At 51.2% G+C, this 20,887-nt stretch overlaps 1 protein-coding gene across 1 annotated transcript; it reads left to right on the top strand.

Annotated features, from left to right (window-relative positions):
• Positions 1-11,218: 11,218 nt before the first annotated feature.
• On the top strand, positions 11,219-19,402 carry PAX1 (paired box 1). Its single transcript, XM_069850903.1, has 6 exons — positions 11,219-11,778; positions 12,144-12,439; positions 13,396-14,028; positions 15,587-15,729; positions 16,069-16,288; positions 18,843-19,402. The coding sequence occupies exons 1-6, from the start codon at positions 11,219-11,221 to the stop codon at positions 18,932-18,934; spliced, it is 1,944 nt and encodes a 647-aa protein (XP_069707004.1). The 3' UTR covers positions 18,935-19,402.
• Positions 19,403-20,887: the final 1,485 nt, after the last annotated feature.

Here is a 20,887-nt window from a genome sequence, read left to right as displayed (position 1 = left end):
TCATAGAGCAGTGCACAAGGTTTTCATAAGCACATTAATCTTAAAAGAAAAACTGTCAGAAGCAAACAATACCCCTATGAATGATATTGTAAAGACACATACTAACTCTAAACATCCATTACCAAAGAATATTAACTTATAGAGGAACTCCATTTCCTCTTACTCCTTTTTAATAGGTACCTGAAACCCAAAGTGCTTCCACATTGGTAAATCTGCTCAGAGATGTAAAATTGTCTGTGATAAAGCACCTTCATAGGATCTTTTCCAGCTAAGCCCCAGCAGAGATCACGTTGGGCTAAAGGGGGGGTCTGCCAAGACTTGGGGCTGACAGCTCCTCTCTGAGTTCTGCTCTGTTTTGGGGTCGTTCTGTGCCCCAAATCCCTTCACCCAGTGGCAGCTCAGCCATCAGCACTGCCAGGTACCTCAGATCTGCTCTGGAGAAGGGAAAGCAGCTGTGGCTACCGAGCCTCATTCCATTTCTCTTCTACCTGGAAGCTTTTTTTAATGCTTCCATGTTGGTAGCTTTACACACCCCACCACCCCAACACACATACACACTTTTTGTTCGTAAGCAAGCAGCCTGTGTGGCAGGAATAAAACATCTGAGATTGCTTAAATGTCACTTGGAGCGAGGCCAGAAGCATAGGCAAGGAAAAGCTAGTAGCTTGTTTTAATTTAATGGTGTTGAAGTGTTCTACTGCAATTAAGCATCTGAAAATTAAACAGAAACAGTCATTAAGTCTGGTGATACAAACCCACTAGACCAGAGAATATAAATTATTTCAAACGGTAAATGCCAAAGCAGTGTTTACGATAGGGATGTTTCCCCTTATTAGCCATTATCTGTTGTTTTAAATCAGAGGAACTTAATTCTGAGGAAATTAATCACTGCAGATACTGAATCTTGGAGCCCCGAGCAGGTCACTCATTCAGCTGTGGGTTGCTAGAAGCCAGAGCAAGGGCTTGGAACAGGGAAAATAAATACATGGCAGAAAAGGACAGGGTGATGTCCATCTCTCCAGAGGATTTCCTGCTCCTTTGCTCTTCTAGTCCCCCTGTCCCACCCTGCAGCCAGCCCAGGGAATTCCCTCCTCTCTTTGCCCAACCAGGAGACTTGCTCTTTGATCAACGTTATTTGGTGGCAATAAGGCACCCTTTCCCTGCAACCTGGCTGGCAACAGCTAGTACACAAGATGGGGATGAAAAGCCATCAGGATCCTGTAGGACTTGCATTTACTCACCCACAATTATGTCGTGTACATAGCAGACAATAACTTGGTCCAGACCATTACCTTGTGACACCTGCTGTGGCTTCCTCCAGCCCCCCCAGCCAAGGCAGGCTGCTTCAGAGGAAGCATTTTTGGGGAGCTACTAGTGCTTTTACACTAGCAAGGAGTGAACCCAGGACACCTGAGTGCTTGCTGAGGGAAGACAGAGGTGTCTTTCTCCCTGAAATAGTGAGGCAGTGCCAGCACAAGTGGGGAGTCCGTGGTTGACCACACAGTGGGAAAGGATGAGCCCCCAGCAGGCTGGGAGCCTGTGCTCGTCTGCGGGTCAGCAGGGCCTTTCCTCCCTCCAGAAATGACATTCTGTGAGGGAGTGCACCTATTTTGAACAAATCACTCTTTTCTAATCAAAAGGCACGGACAAACCCTGAAAGTAAGAGAAGGGCATCTGTGGGCTGTGACAGGAGAGCTACAAATCATCCACTGAGCTTCACTCATGCAGTGAAATGATGGCTAAGAGGAGAAGGGCAGGGCAGCCTCCCCGAAAACCAGCTGGACCGCTGGCTAACGCACGGGGCTAAGCACCAAGGGGCTCACTGCCGGCTGGGCAAATTGGTGCTGTTTACCCAGAAAATTTGGGGAAATTGGAGCAGATGCAAACACGTGTCGAACCCTGTATTTGTCTGCAAAAGAGCCTGGCTGGATAACACAGACCAACAACCTGGACCTGTAAAACTTCAAATGTGTGCTATTTCTGTAGTATTTCTTTTACGAGCCTCAGTTTTGCTCTGCTGCGAGCACGAGCCAAGTTCTGATTCAGGTAAGCACGTAAATGCTTGTTTAAATTCCTCATCTTTCAGCAAAAGCATACGCTGACATCTAATGGACTTTGGTGAGACTTAAGCCTGGCTTTAAATTTAAGCATGTGTTTTAAGTGCATTCCTGAACTGGAGCTCTGAGATCCATTGACGTGAACAGAAAGATTCCCCATTGGTTTCAGTGGGATTTTTCTTGCCTGAAATGGAGTCCAGATCTCATGAAATAAATACCCATGTCTTTGTAGATGTGGAACCACATGGAGACTTATGAATACTTGTTCCCAGAAAAGGATCCAGCTTATTCATATGCCTACATCATGTGTATTAAATTCTCCTGACATCTACCACAATTCTAGCATATAAATGGAAAACAGAATAGATACAGTACCCTGAAAGCACTCAGCTATTGATGCCTTAGAATTAATAGCAGGAAGCATTGTTTGTGTGCAGCCTCTACAAATCGTACTTGCATTTTCCTCTTACATTGTTTCATTCATATTTTATCTTAATTACATGCATGGCCTGGGTCCTGGGATGAGAGGGAGCCCTCTTTTGCAATGGCAATGCTGATTTCCTTAGAATGAGGAGGAGAGGGGAGGATTCAGCGCTCGGTGCGTACCGTGGGGGCCAGGGGCTGATTTTGCACATCCTGAGCCAGCAGCTGCCAGACCTGATGGAAACAGAGGCAGCGAGGCTGGGGCCCTCCTAACCCCACTAAATCCTTGTTGGAGAAAGAAGATTAAACAAAGACAGAGAGAGCATGGAGGGAAATAAGGTTTGTGCCAGAAGACAGGATCGTACATACCATGCAAATAAATATTAACATGGAGAGCAGAGGTGTTCAGGTTAGATTTGGGAACAGCAAATGGCTATGCCGCTGTTTCTTCTGGCATTGCATATGTCCAATAACACACAATAACTCACATAACCTGTAAGCTTTCCCTACAGGAGCAGTGTTTGATTTAGCAGGGTAATTCCAGAAAGGAGCCACTCTTTCTTTGCGGTCCATGGTCCCCATCCTGACGATGGCAGCCAGCGACGCAGATGTTCCCATTCCAACGGTTGCCTCTCCTTCCTGCTGCTGCTGCTCCAGGAAAACTAACAGAAGCAGCAGCAGCATTCATACAATGTACAACATGTTTCATTTGTTATTTAAAATCTGTAGGAACTGATATCATGAGTGTAGGTTTAATAGAAAGAAGGAGCTGCTAAATCCATGCAGACTCCCTGAAAGATGCCTGACTATCTGCACTATGAAATTACTGCAAATCCAAATCAACTCCTAGTTGGGTCTGCTTCCACCTCCCAGCTCCCCCCACCCATCCACTGATGCTTATAGGACTAGACAAATTTACATAGGTTAAACCCATTCCTGTGTTATGAAAAAAAAAAAAAATCAGCAAATCCCTTTATTCTGGAGTTTGCTTGGGAGGATATAGAGCAAGAAAGGGTCTCTTGTGCCCATTTCTGGGGACAAAGGGCTATGCATCTTTCATCTGACTTGTTGCAACAAGTCTTACACAACATCTGACTTTAAATGGCATCTGTATTAACTACATTCCAACATGCACCAGTGAAACCAGGTCTGGGCTTGGGTTCTGCCTGGCAGGGATGAACATTAATGCAGAGGACAAGAGCGGCCAGAAGAAGGTGGAAGGTTTCAGGGCATGACTCAAAGTGAGATCCTAGTTTAAAGAAGTGGATATGAAAACACATCACATTATTCAACAACTCTTTTCCCACTCCATATGCCCTCACAGCTATAGACCAGTGCCATGAATATATTTGTTACAAGATCTTACTGCAAAATGTCTGTTTTCCAGAAAAAATGTGAAATAAAACAACCTAGGAGATTTTTTCTCACTTTCAAAGCTAACTAACAGAGCACCTCCCATCAAACTAAAATCAAAGGGATCAGAAAAATATTTTGGCTTTTCCCTGCAATTAATATGAAATTTTTATAGCCATAGAGGATCAGTAATTTTCTCCTATCTCATTTGTCAGAAAACAATCTTATGCATATCCATATATTTCTACTCAACCACATGCCCCTGCAAAAAAAAAAAGAAAAGGACTCATTCTTCTCAAAGGCATTTTTTTTTTAACTCTGGAGAAATGTATCAATGAAAACAATTTACAGGGACACGAATAACTATTTTTTTTGTTGTTGATTTTCATTGCCTCTTGCCAGCCCTATAGATTCAGGGGGAACTGAGCAATCACTTCCATTCCAAAATATTTCACGCACAAGCATGACCAAATTTGGTACCAGAACTGTGTAGCGCCCACCATGATCTGTGGGCACTTTTATTAAATGAGCAGGACATAAAGCAAATATCGGCCCAGGGCAAACACTGGCTTCACCAAGAAGGGTGGGTAAGTGCCTTACACAGGCTCAGCCTCTAATATTGGGCTCCAGCTGCTGCCAGCCGCATTTGAAGTACTTCCTTCAAAGTAGCAGCATCACCCACATCACAGGGGGAAAGAACCACAGTTGTACCACTGTCCAAGGACCACAATGTACTGCGGTATGTCCCTCAGAGCAAAGGAGGAACTGATGGTCCTTCCTCCCATCAGAGGCTTTGGGTTTCCCTTCCATCACCTGCAGCTCATCCTTCCAGCTATGCTGTGGTGTTGGAAACACACCAATTGACCTGATGGAGAGCACCTGGCTGAGATGAAGCCTTGAGAAAAATCCTGCTGCCCCTAACAGCTTCATGCTCAGGTCCTGGTACATTGCCATGGCCAGGCAGAGGGAAGGGAGAACATGGGCAAACCTGGCAAGTCAGCTCTAGGAGCTGGCAATATTTCATTAGGGATGCGTGAAGCCAAAGATACAGGACTGTAAGTGCATTTGCCTCGCAGCTTTGTGGAGTGAATTGCAATGTTTAGCTCCTGTCCCCGTGGGAGAAGGAAGGCCCGTGCCTTCATGCAAGGCAGGCTGTGGCACACAATGCCCACTCTTAGTCTTTGCTCAGTTTCCAGGGCAGTGAAGGTAAGGTATTTTTCCCCATTTGTCTTTAATTTTAAGAGCCTTGTGTGAGGAGCACACTGGCAGCGTGCACAGGCAGGAATAAGAAGCAAGGGGAGCATCACCAGAGCAGTCCCTGGAGAGGTGCTTTGGGGCTAAAGGAGCTGGCTAGAAAGGACAAGGCACCTCTTCACAGCTTTATGTGCTGTAAATCCCATATCATATCCCCTGTGTCACATACAGGGAGAAATAAACAGAATTTTGTGATGATTATTCTGAGTCTTTATGATGGTTATAATGTTCTCTGCTGTTCACTTCACTCTTGCCTTGCTACCTCGGTACATTTTCATATTGATATAAGTTTCTGCTGTGAAATGATCCCTGAAAAGAGTTTACCTGCCACTAAATGGCTCTGAACTCTCTGAAATACTTTGGTACAACACCGTGAAACACAGCTCTTGGCTTGCTGGAACAACACACGGAGCAAATACTTCATACAGTGCCCTTGTTAAGAGCTATGAAGTGTGGCACCAGGTCGTAAAGAGCTGCAGAAGATACATTATATTTATAGCCCAGCTCTGGAAAATTTAACCTGTTGCATTCTTCTCGACCCCTAACACTAAGGCAGCTATTGAGCAAAATGCTTGAAGGCAAGCTGATTGAGAATGTGGCGTCTTTTGCCACAGCTGCCAGCAAGTGGCATGTGAGATCTTTGCAGCTGTTGGAGCAGGTGACACATGTGACAGGGGCCAGAGTTGCCCCCCAAAGACGCCTTGGCTGGTGTTTGCATCAGCTGCACCTCACCTGGCTGCAGAGTCTTGCACCAGGAGGAGAGCCTGGCCTCAGGCAAGACCTTATCTTCAGGTTGATGGAGCCCATTGCTGCCTTTCAGGCAGCACAGGTTATTCCTCTGTAAGATCTGGATTGATTATTTCTCCTGCCTTTCTTCCGAACCATTGGTTCAGGTCACCTTGATATACGACCCCTCCTTTCTCCCCCATGGCCCTTCTCCAGGATTCCCTAGGGATAAGAATCTTCTGCACAAGACCGATGGAGAACCATCTCTGAGAGGCAAGAGGTAATGTGCTGGATGGATCTGTGCCATAAAGCCTGGCTGACTTAAGAGTGCATAAAGGTGTCTGAATCTCATCTGAAATATTTTCCACAAGGATGAGATTCCCCGCTCTTCCCCTCGGGCCACGTGCACACCATTCAGCATGCAGCCACTCTCCATACATGCGATGCCAAATGCAACAAGCTGACCTGGTGCTATTTCAGCCTACTCAATGTGTTTTTCCACCAGTACAACTTAACATCCATTTCTTTGCCAAGTGTGCGGCCTTCCCACTTCATTATGGTCATGAGAGAACCATTTCCATAAGAAAACAAAGGAATAGGTTTAGCAGCCGTTCATCCCTTCTGTCGGTGAGCACGTGTGGCGTTTGTTTGCAAAGTTGGGCATAAGCTAATAAGCTGGTCTTGCAAAGATTTACACTCATGCAAAGGCTTCCATATGGGCTTAACATTAAGCAAGAGCTTAATCTAAAGGAAAATATTTGGTTTTGGTTTTTTTTTTTGTTTCTCTTTCAGTGCACTGTAGGGCCAATGAAATATTCACCAAAGCGAACAGTGAGACAGATGCTGACTCCAGTGGTCTTGGGGGCAGCTGGCCCGCTGGAGGATGAGAACTTCATCTGAGAAGGCACTGGTTGTCTCTCACAGCACCTACAGCTCGCACCAAAGTCAGAAGGATTATGAATTCTTGGTGCCATGTGGAGCTGGGGCTGGAAGAGCGTTTGCAAGAGGGAGATGTCTGTTTGCTTTTGGCCTGGGAAGAGCACAGGAGGGGGCTGTGCAGACGGTGTCTTTAGTCGACACGAAAAGAAGGACCTGAATGCAGAAGCTGAAAGGTGTCTTTTTGCAGTGGGCTTGGCAAAGTAAGGAAACTGAAAATCTGAGTGACACCTTGGGTTCTCAATTTCTCCTGTGAAGCTTTTTTGAACACGAAAGGACACGTATCAGCCTCCTGGACTGCAGCCAGCGTGGCTGTGGTGCAAGACCTTGTTTCCCACCCACAGAAGCAGAGCAAGTGCTGCCAGACACGCAGAGGACCTGGGGACAAATCCACTGCCTGTGAGCAGATACAGCACCTGCCCAGAGCCTGTGCAAGTACAATACACACTGGAGCACAGCTTCCACAATGGTTTGAATCCGAGTCCTAACAAAGCCAGAAAAATCTGCTGGTCTTGGGATTTTTGCCCTTGACACCAAGCTGCCATGGTCAGCAGTGTGGGACACTGCATGAGTGTGGGGAAAGCAGTGCCGTCCTGTGCAGAATTAGGGCTTCATACCTGCTTTTTAAAGGATGCACGCATTCTTTCATCCGCCCCAAAATCCTGCGGTGGGAAAACAGCCTGGAGCTGCAATGCTGCAATGCAGTGGTGCTTTGCTCCCGTCCTTGGAGACTCCTGCTGCTGCAGTGGGGAGTCGTGGCAGTGCATCCCGGTCCATCCCCAGGCATCTGAACTGAATGTCAGCATGGACCCTGCCATTGAATGAAGCTGTTCCTGCAAGCCAGTCCCCCTCGCATACGTCTGACAGATGTCTTTTTTGCAGTATTAAGCTTTTGCAAGGAAGGAGCTTCGGTTCACCCCCTCCTTTGAGACACAACCAGCTGGAGCAGGCAGCCCCCATCCCGCTCGCCCGCTTCTACTGACAGTGCTCAAACTTCCCCTCCAGTGAGATGTCTGTGTGTCGCTAACATGGAGAGTTCTTTAATTGTTTAATGGATTTATATTTTTTAAATTTCAGTACCTAATAAGGTGAGGTGCTGGCCTGCAACTGTGCACCTCTACAGCTGGTGGATGACAGGCAGATTCAGACTGTAGATTAAAAAAAAAAAAAAGCCTCCCACTGCCTACATGCTTCCTAGAGCATTAAAAGAGATTTCAAATCCACACGCAGTGACTTACAAGTGATCTGTAATGGTTTACAGGAAGAAAAGGAGAAGAAAATAATAATAAAAAAAAAATTAAAGAAAGGTAGGATATATCCACTACTATTTATTTAAGCAAAGGCAATGATTTTTAATGATCTGTATTGTCCTCAGCTCAGCTATGTTTTACACAAGAACTGGACACACTTTAAGGATCCAGAATCCTGTTATCATTTTCAGTTTAAGAATCTGACTAGCACCATGATCAACATTTAGTCTTTAGAAAAAAGTCCAGATCTAAAAAATCCAGGGGCGCTTGATATTTTTTTTTCTCCATGTGAAATTGAGGAGCCTGCTGGCTTGCAGTGGAATATATTTTATACAGCTAAATTGCTTTTGACAAATGAAACCAAGTTATTGTTAATTACTCAACCTGTGGCCTTTACCAAACTAAAATATATGATTAAACAAAATGGCTTAGACAGCACATTAAGCTTTGAAGAATGATTTTATTTTTTGAGCTCTCAAAGCCCTTTCTTCAGAAAACAGAAAGCATTTTTGTCATGACAGCAGGACTGTTCAACTCTATATTTGGCCAGCGTCAAAATGCTCAAGAAAAAAAATTGTCAGAAGTAATTTTGTGATCCTTCTGACACAAAAAGCACATGCACAGGCACCCAGATAATATTGCACTCCACTTCGCAAGGGAGAAACATTATGCTTTGCAGTATGTCTTTTGTGAACAGACGCTCGTTTTGAACCCACTGCAATAGGATTTTCCCGTTTTGATTGATCGTGACAGAAAATGAGCTCCATGACCATGACTAAACTAAATATCCCCTGTAAGAGCCACAGCGTTTCTGAATCATTAATGAGTCTCAAATAAATAATGGGGAAACACACCGGAACACCTACATTTAACTGAACGAGTTGATAGATGCTGCAGTATAGATATATTCTTGATATTTCTATTTAAGGATAAGAAAAGCTTTCAGAGCTACTTGCTTCGCTGCTGATACATATTTTTATGCAGGAAAACTAACTGTAAAATCGTGCATCTGTCACACAGAGTTCATCTCTCTGGAAGGCACGGTATGAGAACATACACAAAAGACCAACAACTTTTGCAAATACAGTTAAAATAAGGGGATTTTCCCGAGTAGCAAGAAAAAATAAAGAAGAAAATGGTATTTATCTGCTTCAGTGCCGAGGGCAGTGCACCTTACGGAGCAGGGTGACCCGGCTCCAGGGGCGGCTTTCCCGGTCCAGGGCAGGCTGTCCCTCATCCCGGTGGGGACAGGGACCTCCCCCCATCCCGAGGTTTAGCCCCAGCCTAATATTTTCCATGGTGGACCGTAAACTCACGATGCTAAATCAAAACCGGAGGCGGGAGGGAGAGTCGATAAATCGAGAGGGTCGAGAGAGGAGAAAGAGGGGGTAGAAGGGGGAAAAAAGAGCCAGGGCAAATTAAAACCACCTCAGAGCAATGTCGAGGTGGGGGTGCCAGGAGGGACGGAGCCTCGGCGTGTTTGGGGGTGCGGGAAGCATCTATCTGTCCGTAGGACACTGAGCACCACGAAGGGCATTTGTGGCATCTCGTTAATTACTATCTCGCGCGTTTGGTGAGCCGGGTTAGCATCACCAGCGGGAGAACCGTCTCCCGGCGCTGCCGGCGCTGCCGCGGGGCTCGGTTCAGCTCGGCCCCGGCTCCACCCGGCTCAACTCCCTTCCCTCTCAGAGAGCTCTGCGACCTCGTCATCCTCCTACGTCGCCTTCTTCTTCTTCATCGTCTTTTTCTTTTTCATTTTTTCTTTTTCATTTTCTTTTCTTTTTCTTTTTCTTTTCCTTTTTACTTTTCCTTTTTACTTTTCCTTTTTCTTTTTCTTTCTCTTTTCCTTTTTCTTTCTCTTTTCCTTTTTCTTTTCCTTTTTCTTTTCCTTTTTATTTCTCTTTTTCTTTCTCTTTCTCTTTCTCTTTCTCTTTTTCTTTTTCTTTTTCTTTTTCTTTTTCTTTTTCTTTTTCTTTTTCTTTTTCTTTTTCTTATTCTTTTTCTTATTCTTTTTCTTTTTCTTTTATCTTATTTTTCTTCTTCTTCCTTTTCTTTTTCCTTTTCTCTTATTTTTTTATTTTCTTTTCCCCTTTACCTCTTACTTTTTCCTTTTTTCTTTTCACTTTTATTTTTTTAATTTTTTTGTTTATTTTTCTTCTTCTAAACTTGTCTTCCTTCTTCGTTTTCTTCTTATTCTTACTTTCCTTCCTCTTCTATTATTTCTTTCTTTTATTATTCTTTCCCTTCTTCTTCGTTTCCTTTTTATTATTCCTTCCCTTCTTCGTTTTCTTCTCCTCTTCCCTCTTTGTTTTCTTCTCCCTTTCTTCTTCTTCTTCCTTTTGCTTCCCCGCTATTTGCGCGCACGCACTCCTGCGCCTCTCCCGCCGGCACAAAGCAGCCGCGCAGCCTCCGCGGCCGCATCTCCCTGTCGAAATCCTCTAGGCCTTTCTGGCTCGAAGCCTGCGGAGGCGGAGAACGCCGGGGCAGCCCCTGACCCTCTCCCCCGGGGGCTCGGACGAGCCCCCGGGGGAGAGGGTCAGGGGCTGCCCCGGCGGGAGCGGGGAAGAGCCGCGGGAGGACGCGGTTGGGAGGCGCGGAGCTCTCCCGCAGCAGGTGTCCTTCTGCTGCAAGGTGGTTGCATTTTTCCATTTGAACGCCTAGGGAAAGAGGGGAGCCACGGGGAGAGGCAGAGGGGCTTCAGGAACCCCTGCCCGGCCGTTCCCAGGCAGCCTTCTCCCTCCCCTCAGCCAGGGGCAGCTCTGCTCGGTCCTGGACGGGCTGGAGCTGGTGGCGAGTCCAGGCTGGGCGAGGTCCCTGGAGGGGAAATGCTCTTCTGCGGGTGGGAGGAGACCCCCGTACGCCCCGAAAAAATCGTCCCGTCGGGTTACCAGGGCAGGGAGAAAGACACCTGGTTTTCTCGGCCGCCTTTCGATTGCCTCCTTCCCGCAGGATGCCCGCAGCCGCTCCCGCGCGGCCCCTCCGAGGCTGAGGACGGAAAACTCATCCCCACGGAGCTCCCCGGGGGCTGGAGCCGGGGGAGCCGGGGTGAGGGGAAGGCAAAGGCGGGACATTCATCCCTTTGCGACTCTCAGCTGCTTTTTAATCGATCCTCTCTCTTTTCCCGACGACCGATTTCCAACGCTCAGGCTGCCCCGTCTGTCCCGACCCTGGAGTTTAATCCCACATCCTCGAGGGGAGGGGGGCGGGAGAGAGGAGGGGATGGGGGGGTGGGCATTGCGCGGGGCCTCGTCCCCGGGTCTGTCGCCTCACGGACGCCGTTCGCCTCTCCCTCCCGCCGCTGCCCGAGCTACCGGCGAGGAAGCGGGACCCCGGGGCGGTGGACGCTGCCCCCCCGGGCTGCCCGGGGCCGCCGCCCTCCTCTCCACGCGGTACCCCTGGTTTAAAACCCGAGAGGAGCGGGTTTTCGATGCGGCAGAGGAGGCGATGCCCGCGGCTGCGTTTCCCCCTCCTCCTCCCCTCATCCTTTCAGTCGTTTACCATCTTCCCATCCGCCTTTTACCGAGGAGACGAAACACGCAGAAATCCCCCGAACCCTTGCGCCGTCCGCGTTTTAAGAAGCTGCGTTCGTGCGTTATTACCGGGGTCAGAAACCCGCAGATTTCGCCGCAGCGCGTTTGCAGGAGAAGCCGGCCGCGGTGCCGAGCGAAGCCCCGCGCCGGCGGCTCCCTCCGAGACCACAAGCAGCCCCCCGGCTCCCCACCAAGGACCAGGCGATGCTCCGGGCCCCGCGGCGGCCGTCGGGGCTGGAGCCGGGGCAGGTGCCCCGCCCCGCGTGTCGCCGTCTCGCATGGGAACGATGCGGGGAGGGGGCGGCCGGCGGAGCCCCACGCTCCCCCTCGCCACCCGGTGTAGCGCCCGGTGCGTGGACTGGGGGGGGGGGGTGGGGGGGCGTCCCTTGGGGACGGAGCGGGCAGCCCGGGCCTTGTCGGGGCGCCGGCCCCGCGCGGGGAGGGAGGGGGGGGTGCGGAGGCGCCGTCCCTCCCCGTTACCCCCCCCTCCCCGCGGCGGGGAGCGGCGGCCGCGGCCATTTAGGAGCGGAGCGGGAGCCAATGGGCGGCCCGCGGCGGCGCCTCCACCGTGACGGCCGAGATTGACGTGTTTCCCACGTCAAATTGATCCCAAGTAGCGGCGGGGGCTCCCCGCGAGCGGGGGAACCGGCCCGGCGCCGCCAGGACACCCCCGCCCCGCCGGGCCGCCCTGCGCCGCTCCCCGGGCCGCTCTATGCCGGGCGGGCGGCGGCGCTGCGGCCGGGGCTCGGCGGGCAGGCGATGGGTAAGCGCGGCGGCCGCGGGGAGGGCGCCGGGACGGGCTCTCTCGGGCGAGGCGGGGGTGGGCACCGGGCGGGGGGCGCCCACGCGGACCCGTCGCTGCGGCCCGAGCCGGGCAGGGAGCGGGCGGGGGTCCGGCACGACGTGTCCGGCGGGGAAGGCTCTCGGCTCCCCCCTTCCTCCCCGCTCCCTTCCTTCTCTTTCGCTCTGGTCTCTTCTTTCGATTCTTTCTCCCGTTCTCGTTGTTTCTCTCCTTTTTGGCTTTTTTTTTTGTTTTTTTTTTTTTTCTTTGTTTCTCTCTTTTTACCCTTACCTTTCGCCTTTTCTTTATTTCTCCTCTTTCTCCCTCTTTGTTTTTTCTTTTCCCTTTTCTCTCCTGTTCTCCTTTTCCTCTCCTTTATCTTTTGCCTTTTACTTATTTCTCCTTTTTTCTCCCTCTTTTCACATTTTCCTTTCCTTTCCTTTCCTTTCCTTTCCTTTCCTTTCCTTTCCTTTCCTTTCCTTTCCTTTCCTTTCCTTTCCTTTCCTTTCCTTTCCTTTCCTTTCCTTTCCTTTCCTTTCCTTTCCTTTCCTTTCCTTTCCTTTCCTTTCCTTTCCTTTCCTTTCCTTTCGTCCCCCTTTTCTCTGCTCCCTTTTCTTTCCTACTCTCTTCTTCCTTTCTCCCTCTTTTTTCTCACTCTTTTTTTCTTTTTCACTCTCTTTCTCCTTTCTTCCTTTTTTCTTTCTTCCCTTTTGCTTTCTCCCCCTTTTCTTTCTCAATCTCTTTTTCATTTCTCTCTTTTTTCTTTCTCCCCTTTTCTTTCTCCCTTTTTTCTTTCTCCCCCCTTTTCCCTTTCTCCTTTCCCCCTCCCTTTCTCCCTTTTTCTTTCTCCCCTTTTTTCCTTTTCACTCATTTTTTCCTCTCTCTCCCCTTTTTCTCCCCTTTTTCCCTTTCTCCCTCACTTTTTTCCTTTCTCTCCCTTTTCCCCCCTTTCTCCCCCTTCTTTTTCCTTTCTCCCCCTTTTCCTTTCTCCTTCCCCACTGCAGCCCCGTCCCCCTCCCGCCCCCCCTTGCCTCCCGGCCGCGTCCCGGGGGGTGCCCCGCGCTGAGCCGCTCCGTCTGCCGCAGAGCACACCTACGGGGAGGTGAACCAGCTGGGAGGAGTGTTCGTGAACGGGCGGCCGCTGCCCAACGCCATCCGGCTGCGGATCGTGGAGCTGGCCCAGCTCGGCATCCGGCCCTGCGACATCAGCCGCCAGCTCCGCGTCTCGCACGGCTGCGTCAGCAAGATCCTGGCCCGCTACAACGAGACCGGCTCCATCCTGCCCGGGGCCATCGGCGGCAGCAAGCCGCGGGTCACCACCCCCAACGTGGTCAAGCACATCCGAGACTACAAGCAGGGAGACCCCGGGATCTTCGCCTGGGAGATCCGCGACCGGCTGCTGGCGGACGGCGTCTGCGACAAGTACAACGTGCCCTCGGTCAGCTCCATCAGCAGGATCCTGAGGAACAAAATCGGCAGCCTCTCCCAGCCCGGCCCCTTCGACGGCGGCAAGCAGCCGCCCCCCCAGCCCGCCCTGCCCTACAACCACATCTACCAGTACCCCTACCCCGGCCCCGTGGCCTCGCCGGCCGCCAAGATGGGGGGGGCACACCCGGCGGGACCCGTGGCGGCGGCCCACGTCAGCCTGCCCCGCTCCTGGCCCTCGGCGCACTCCGTCACCAACATCCTGGGCATCCGCACCTTCGTGGAGCAGACGGGTGGGTACCGAATCCCGGCATCCCGCCCCGCCGGAGCCCCGCGCAGGGATCACGGGATCATAGAATGGTTCGGGTTGCGAGGGACCGTGAAGGTCACCCGGTCCAACTCCCCTGCTCTGAACAGGGACATCTTCAACCAGATCAGGCTGCTCAGAGACCCATCCAACCTGACCTTGAATGTTGCCGGGGATGGGGCATCTACCACCTCTCCAGCCATTTACCACTTTCAACCCGTGCCAGCGTTTCACTACCCTCAGCCTAACAAAATTCTTCCTAGCACCTAGTCTAAATCTCTCCTCTTTCAATTTAAAACCTTTGTCCTATTGCTACCGGCCCCGCTAAAAAGTTTTCCCATCTTCCTTATAAACCCCCTCTAAGTATTGAAAGGCCTCAATAAGGTCTTTCCTGAGTCTTCTCTTCTCCAAGCTGAACAACCCCAACTCTCGAAGCCTCAGGTGTTCAAGGTGTTCCATCGCCCCCTCCCAACAAGCGGCTCTTTTGACCTCCCCACCCGTCTTTTTTGGGGGGGCGTGTGTGTGATTTTTATCCCCGCACCCCACTCCGGCAGGACAGGGTGGTAGGGCCAGATGCAGCGAGGCTCAGACATCTTGAACTTTTTATGAAAAATGTGGAAAATATTTTCTTAGGGATGATAGATTGCCGACCGCAAATTCGGAGTCCTGAATCTGCCTTTGCAAAGCGGGGAAAAAATGGAAAGGGGGCTAAAAGGGGGCAGAAACAATCCAGGAGAGAGGAAAAAGGGACAAAAAGAAGAGAAAAAAAATGAAAGAGGCTAAAAAGGAGGAGAAACAACCCGGGAGAGAGTCGGAAGGGGCAAGGAGAAGAGGAAGGCAAGCAAGCCTCCTCGGAAGAAGGGCACGGCGCTCTCCGGGATCCCCCCGAGAAACCGCCCTGGTTTTCTTAAAAAACAAGCCGAGGAGAAGGAGGAATGGAGGAGTGTGTTGTGCCCGGGATTCTGAGGAAAAGCAGGAGGCGAGGGGAACGCCGACTCCGGGAGGAGAACGGGACGTGGTGGGGATGAGGGGGGGCGAGTCCTTTTATCCTTCCAAAAGCCCGAGTAAATCAACCGCATGCGTTTCCCTGCGTGCAATCATTTATCTTTAAAATTCCGATGTCACTTTTATAAATCTCCTTCGTCAGAAGAGAAATTTGGCCTCCTAAATTATTTGGAAGGTGGAAATGACGAGGGGGGGCAAAAAGCCGGGTCGAGGGTCTAGGTTTGGGCGGGGGTGGGGGCGGCAGCTTTTCCTCCTGGTGGGGTATCAAACCTGAATACACTTAATTTCAGCCGTCCTGAGCCTCTCCCAGGACGCCCCGTCGGGGGATACTATGTCCCCGGGATACTGGCGAAGAGTGGGATGCGAGGCGGATCTGTGTCCCCCCATCTGGTTTATATGGACAGGCACTTGCGAACCCCGGGTTTTCCCCCGTTTCACCCCAATCCTTGCTCCGGGGGACAAAATCTGCTCGGGCCGGGCCGGACCGGGTCCGGGGGAGCGATTGCTAACCTGACGGAGCTGCCGCTCTCTCTCCCCAGGGGCTCTGGCTGGCACGGAGGGGTCTGCCTACCCCTCCAAAATGGAAGATTGGCCCAGCGTGAACAGGACAGCCTTCCCTCCGGCCCAGGCCATCAACGGCATCGACAAGGCTGCCATGGAAGGAGACATCAAATACCCGCAGGTAAGGGCTGGGCGGGGGGGGGGGGCGATGGAAGGGTTAGGGGAGGGATGGGGGAAAGAGGGGACAAAGAGGGGGGACAGGAAGGGACAAGGAAGGGGGGCAGGTGGGGACGAGAGGAGGGCAGGAGGGGCCGAGGCGCGGGGAAGAGGACGGGGACGCCTCCTGTCCTTGCTTCCATTCCCGCTCCGCCCGGGCAGCCGGACCCGCACCTCCTCGACGGGGCATCCCCGACCGCCGGCGTCGGGCGGGTTGTTTTAAGCCCCCGTTGCGGTTCGGCGGCGCCCCCTCCCCGCACAGAGGTTCTTCCCCGTGTACTCTCCACGTCTCTCTGTTCCCCAGCCCTCCCCGGGTCTCTCCTCGGTGGGCAGCTTCCTCCCGGCTTGTGCCTACCCCCCCTCCACCCAGCACGGCGTGTACGGCGGCCCGGCCGGCGGCTACATCCCCCCGGGACACCCCTGGCAGCCGCAGGGCAGCCCCCTGGCTCACCACGGGCCCGGCGCGGCGCTGCACGGAGGCGACCTGGCCGCGGCGATGGCCTTCAAGCAGCCCGGGAGAGAAGGTAAGACCCGAGCGGGGACGGGGGGGGCACCCCCGGGGCGGCAGGGAGGGGCGGCGGGGGCTGCTCGGCGAGCGGGAGAGGAGCGGGAGGCTAAGGGGCTCGGTACGGGTCCCCCCACCTTCAGAGAAGGGTTACCTCGTTGGATATTTTAAATATTTTTATTATTCCCCGGCCCCGAATGAGGACTTCAGGGTTGGAGGCTGCGGTGCCTGGGGTTGCCTTCCCGCTGCCCATAGCTCAGGCAGACCCTCCCTGTCCCCCCGCGTCCCGCCTGGGTCTCTGAGCCCCCCCGGACCCCCCGTCGCAGTATTCGATGCGTCCCCGTCCAACATCCCCCTCTCCCAGATCCTTCCCTCCCGGCCCCAGCCCGTACATCGCGATTATAAACTGGAAATAATTTTTCCCCAACTTGTGATTTGCACTCGTGCTCGCTGGAAATCGCCAGGGAAGATTTAGAGTGCACTCTCCGCTTTTCATCCCCCCCCGCCCCAGCTAGGGATCGGGATGCGACGGGATAGGGCAGGAATCGCGGCTTCTCCGATAGAAAAATGTGCTAACAGCATCCATCTCACCGAGCAGCTTAGAGATAACGCAGAGAGGCAGAAATCTCCACTAGGAATTATTAACATTATAACTCCTCCACCGCCGGGAGTATTTAAAGACAAACTCTCTACGAAAATCACGTGGGTTCGTTTTGAACGTATATACTAGAGGCTGTTAATTGGGACGTTTGTTTCATCTCCTGCTAATTATTTCAGTTCGTTGACGGAAGCTTTATTTCCCTCGATAGGCGACTTGGTTTAAAAAAATACCGATTTATCTGTTCTGAGTATAAAATTCCCGTCGATATTTTTTTCCTTTTTGTGGTATTATACTTTCTGTTATTTTTTCACATTTGCAATTAATTTTCTACTTATTAGTCCATTTCTTTATTATTGGTTTTATGGGTTTTTAAATAACAGTAATGATAATAATAAGAATAGTAGCAATTGGTATCGTTATTGTTATTATTATTATTATATGATCCTTTACTGTTTTATTATTATTATACGATCCTTTACTGCGAGTTATAACACCAGCTGTCCCGAGGATGAGTTATTTCAGAATACGGACGGGTGAAAATAGATAATTGTAAACCTATATTTTTTTTTAAAAAAAGAAAGAAACAGAGCGTGAGAAATTGAGAGAGAGAAAGGAAAGGAAAAGAAAAGGCAAAGAATGAAAAAAGAGAGAGAGAAGGAGGGAAGGAGGGAAGGAGGGAAGGAGGGAAGGAGGGAAGGAGGGAAGGAAGGAAGGAAGGAAGGAAGGAAGGAAGGAAGGAAGGAAGGAAGGAAGGAAGGAAGGAAGGAAGGAAGGAAGGAAGGAAGGAAGGAAGGAAGGAAGGAAGGAAGGAAGGAAGGAAGGAAGGAAGGAAGAGAGGGATAAAAGGAAACGAACGAAGGAGGAGGGATAACTTCCACGTATTTCGTATGTTTTTATTTTTTTCGAGGCATTTCTCCCCACATTTAAAGTGAGTTGGTTTTCTAACTTGCCAGTCTTTAAGCTGCGTCTGCTGAAAGGCCCATAGACTGTCTTTAAACGATTTGGTTTGGTTTTTGGTTTTGGTTTTGGTTTGGTCTTTTTTCCCCCCCTTCAAACGCTTTTTTTCTCTTTCAATTCTATTAGGATCTATTTTCTGGTTCCACTGCTTATCTGGGACAACCCAAATATCGGATTATACGGCCGCGAGGGAGCAGGGAGGGCGCTGGGGGAGCCGGGGGAGCTGCGGGGCGGCGGGCGGCTCCGCTTGGCTCCCGGGGCGGTCCCGCCTCTTCCCGGCCCCCGCGGCTCCCGGTACCCGCACCGCGCGGGGAGAGGCAGCGGGAGAGGAAAGGGGGACAGAAGGAGGAAGAGAGAGAAGGAAAAAAGGAGGAAAGGAATGAGATAAAGAAAAAGAGAGAAAAAAAAAAAAGACAAGCTCAGCCAGGCAGTTTTTTCCTCCAATTCATTCCTTTCCCCGTATCACAGCTGTTACATCCCAGAAAAAAATATCTCTGCTTATCCCAACGCATACAGCCCCTGTGTATCCCTCGCACTGTCCATGCACAGGCCTTCAGAGCGGACAGAAGGTGCAGATCCTTTCTCTTTCCCCTGCCCAGCATAGTCCTCTTCTAGGGCACACCAGGCATTAAGAAAGTGTGTGGGACGTGCTCTCTGTGTGGCTGGGCTGGGTCTGGGTCACCTGCGCAGGCAGATCCAGATCCGCAGCCATGGCAGAGGGTGTTTGTCATCACCACGGTCCCTGTCGCTTGGGAGATGTATCTCCCGCTTTCCATTCCACTTACCCTGGAGAGGTCTGATTCACAGAACCTGGCAGACCCTTTCCGAAGGGATGGCTTTTGTGGGGACAAGCAGATGGGCGACACAGAGGGGCAGAGAAGCTCTTGTGGGCGCTGTTGGAGGAGAGTTTGCATGCGTTCAGAGGTGGGACATGCCTGGCTGCACCAACAAGTTGAGTCATCAATCCACTGCCTTGTTGTTTTCTTCTATTTTCCTCCCTCTACCCTTCGTGCAGTTGCAGACAGAAAACCTGCCAGCCCTGTGGGGAAATCTCCAGACCCTCTAAATACCATCCATGGACTCTCTATCCCAGCCTCCTCATCTTAGAGCCATGGAGCAGCAGTCAAGACAGTGACTCTTTGAATAAGCACATGCAAACTGCAACTGAAGCCTGAAGTGCCACTGAACTGTACCCAAGGTGCCACTGCTTCTGGCAGGTGCCTGCAGAGCAAGGAGACAGCTCAGACAGTGAGAGATGACATCCTCCCAGCACAAGGGAGCACGGTCAGGACATTCACTCACACTGCCTGAAGGCCTTACCTCCATCGAATCAGAAAGGGGTGACAGAAGAGTCTTCCTTCATTTTTTTTTCCCCTCCTGCTTTCAGTTTTTCTTTCTCCTTCCCACGTCCCCAAAGACTGTTGAATGCACAGCAGCGAATGCCTCTGTCCTCAGCCATTGCTCGGAGTGTCCCAGTTCTGTCCCTCCAGGGAGTGATTTCTGGCTTCCCCATGCTGCAGCCAGATGAGCTGTGTGATGGAGTCCTCTCCATGCCAGCCTTCCAGTGCCTCTGCCCTGGAGTGAAAATGGACAAATGTGTCACAACAATTTATGATATATTTTTATAATAACAAATCTTAATAAAAAGTGACTACCGTGGGCACATGACCTCCTTCCTTTGGGGTCTGGCTGAGCACCATCACTTGCCCTGCCCAGACAGCACTTGCAGGATGTTTGTGAGCAGCAGAGACCTGGTGGGATCATGGGGGCACTTGACTGGGAGGAATCACTCTGTGCCGGATCTGGATTTGTGCACCCACCTAGCTGGGGTGCCCTGCGTTGCTGTGAGTGCTTTGCAACCCTGCTACCCATGCCTAATTGCACCTGTAGACTTGGGGTTCTCCTGCACTGGTGGTGGTGGGGGGGTGGCTGTGGCCCTGCTGGGTGACTCCTGATGCCAGGGGGCTACAGACCAACACTGGGTGCAGGAGAGGATGTGGGCAGCCACTTCCCAGCCCTGGACCAGCTCCTACACTCCTCACCTGGCCATAGGCAAGGAGGGGGGGTAGTGTCAGGGCTGTCCCTTGCAGGCCACCCACTGGGGTTTGTTTTCCCCCTCCTGTCTAGCCAGCTAGGGCGCGTTCAGGATGGGCTCCACTGGGCTTTTGCATTCCCTGACTCTACCAGCTGCTGCCATTGGCTTTGGTCCCTTCATTGTCTGGAGAAGGTCCTACAGTGGGGCAGGGAGGAAATATCCTGGCAGGAGAATACACGCCTGGCTTTTTGCAGTGAGTGTGTCTTTGTTGGAGGGAGAGAGCAAGAAGGAAGCCAAATCTGACATCCTGCCCCAGGAAATTATTTTGCCTTCAACCTGGGGGTGGCAAAATTCAGTTTTGCCCCTGCTGCTGCAAAGTCTCTAGCTAAAGCTGGTCTTTGCAACTGACTGCAAAGTACGGGAATCAAAGAAGGGAATTCTAATCAGCCTAGAGTACTGTCCCAGGGCAAGATCTGCTGCCAAACTGTCACTGACTACATTTTAATGGACACAAGGATGGACAAGTCACCTGAAACAAATCACTAACAAGTCTGGCTAGTCTCTTGCCAGGTTTATCCATTTAAAGCTACATTTGAGTATGTGGCAGAGCTTTGGAAAAGATGATGGGCAGTAACACCCTTAAATCTGGAATGCAGCATGCACAGCATTTCTGTCAACCCTGACACCACAGCAGCTGACCAGGGAAGAGGGGAGCATGGGGGCAGGCCAAGTCCTATTTCTTCTCAGGACTGTGCTTGTCTAGGAGGTCAGAAGAGTCCCTCATACTGTCAGTGTGGAAACCTTACTACTCATGAGCCCAAATAAACTAGTCTATCCTCTGTATAGGGATGCTAAAAAGCCGTTCCACTGTGGAGCTAGGAGAAGCTGGTTACACGTGCTGAGCTCCCGACCTGCGGAGGGCTCTGGGTATGCGGGAATGCCAACCGCCGTGGTGGCAGCTCATTGCATATAGGCTGAAATAGCCTGAAAATGCTGTGCCATGACCTGCAAGTGGCTATTCTGCC

Source organism: Phaenicophaeus curvirostris, chromosome 2 (assembly GCF_032191515.1).
Source record: "Phaenicophaeus curvirostris isolate KB17595 chromosome 2, BPBGC_Pcur_1.0, whole genome shotgun sequence".
Classification (NCBI taxonomy): domain Eukaryota; kingdom Metazoa; phylum Chordata; class Aves; order Cuculiformes; family Cuculidae; genus Phaenicophaeus; species Phaenicophaeus curvirostris.
Note: the sequence above shows the minus strand (reverse complement) of the source record. Positions and strands in the feature narration are given on the sequence as shown.

Excerpts from the sequence above, each read along its gene's own strand:
- PAX1 (XM_069850903.1), top strand. The coding sequence starts at position 11,219 with ATGGGGGGGTGGGCATTGCGCGGGGCCTCGTCCCCGGGTCTGTCGCCT. Across the intron at positions 12,440-13,395 it reads GGTCCGGCACGACGTGTCCG|AGCACACCTACGGGGAGGTG; the intron begins GCGGGGAAGGCT and ends CGTCTGCCGCAG. Across the intron at positions 16,289-18,842 it reads CAAGCAGCCCGGGAGAGAAG|TTGCAGACAGAAAACCTGCC; the intron begins GTAAGACCCGAG and ends CCCTTCGTGCAG.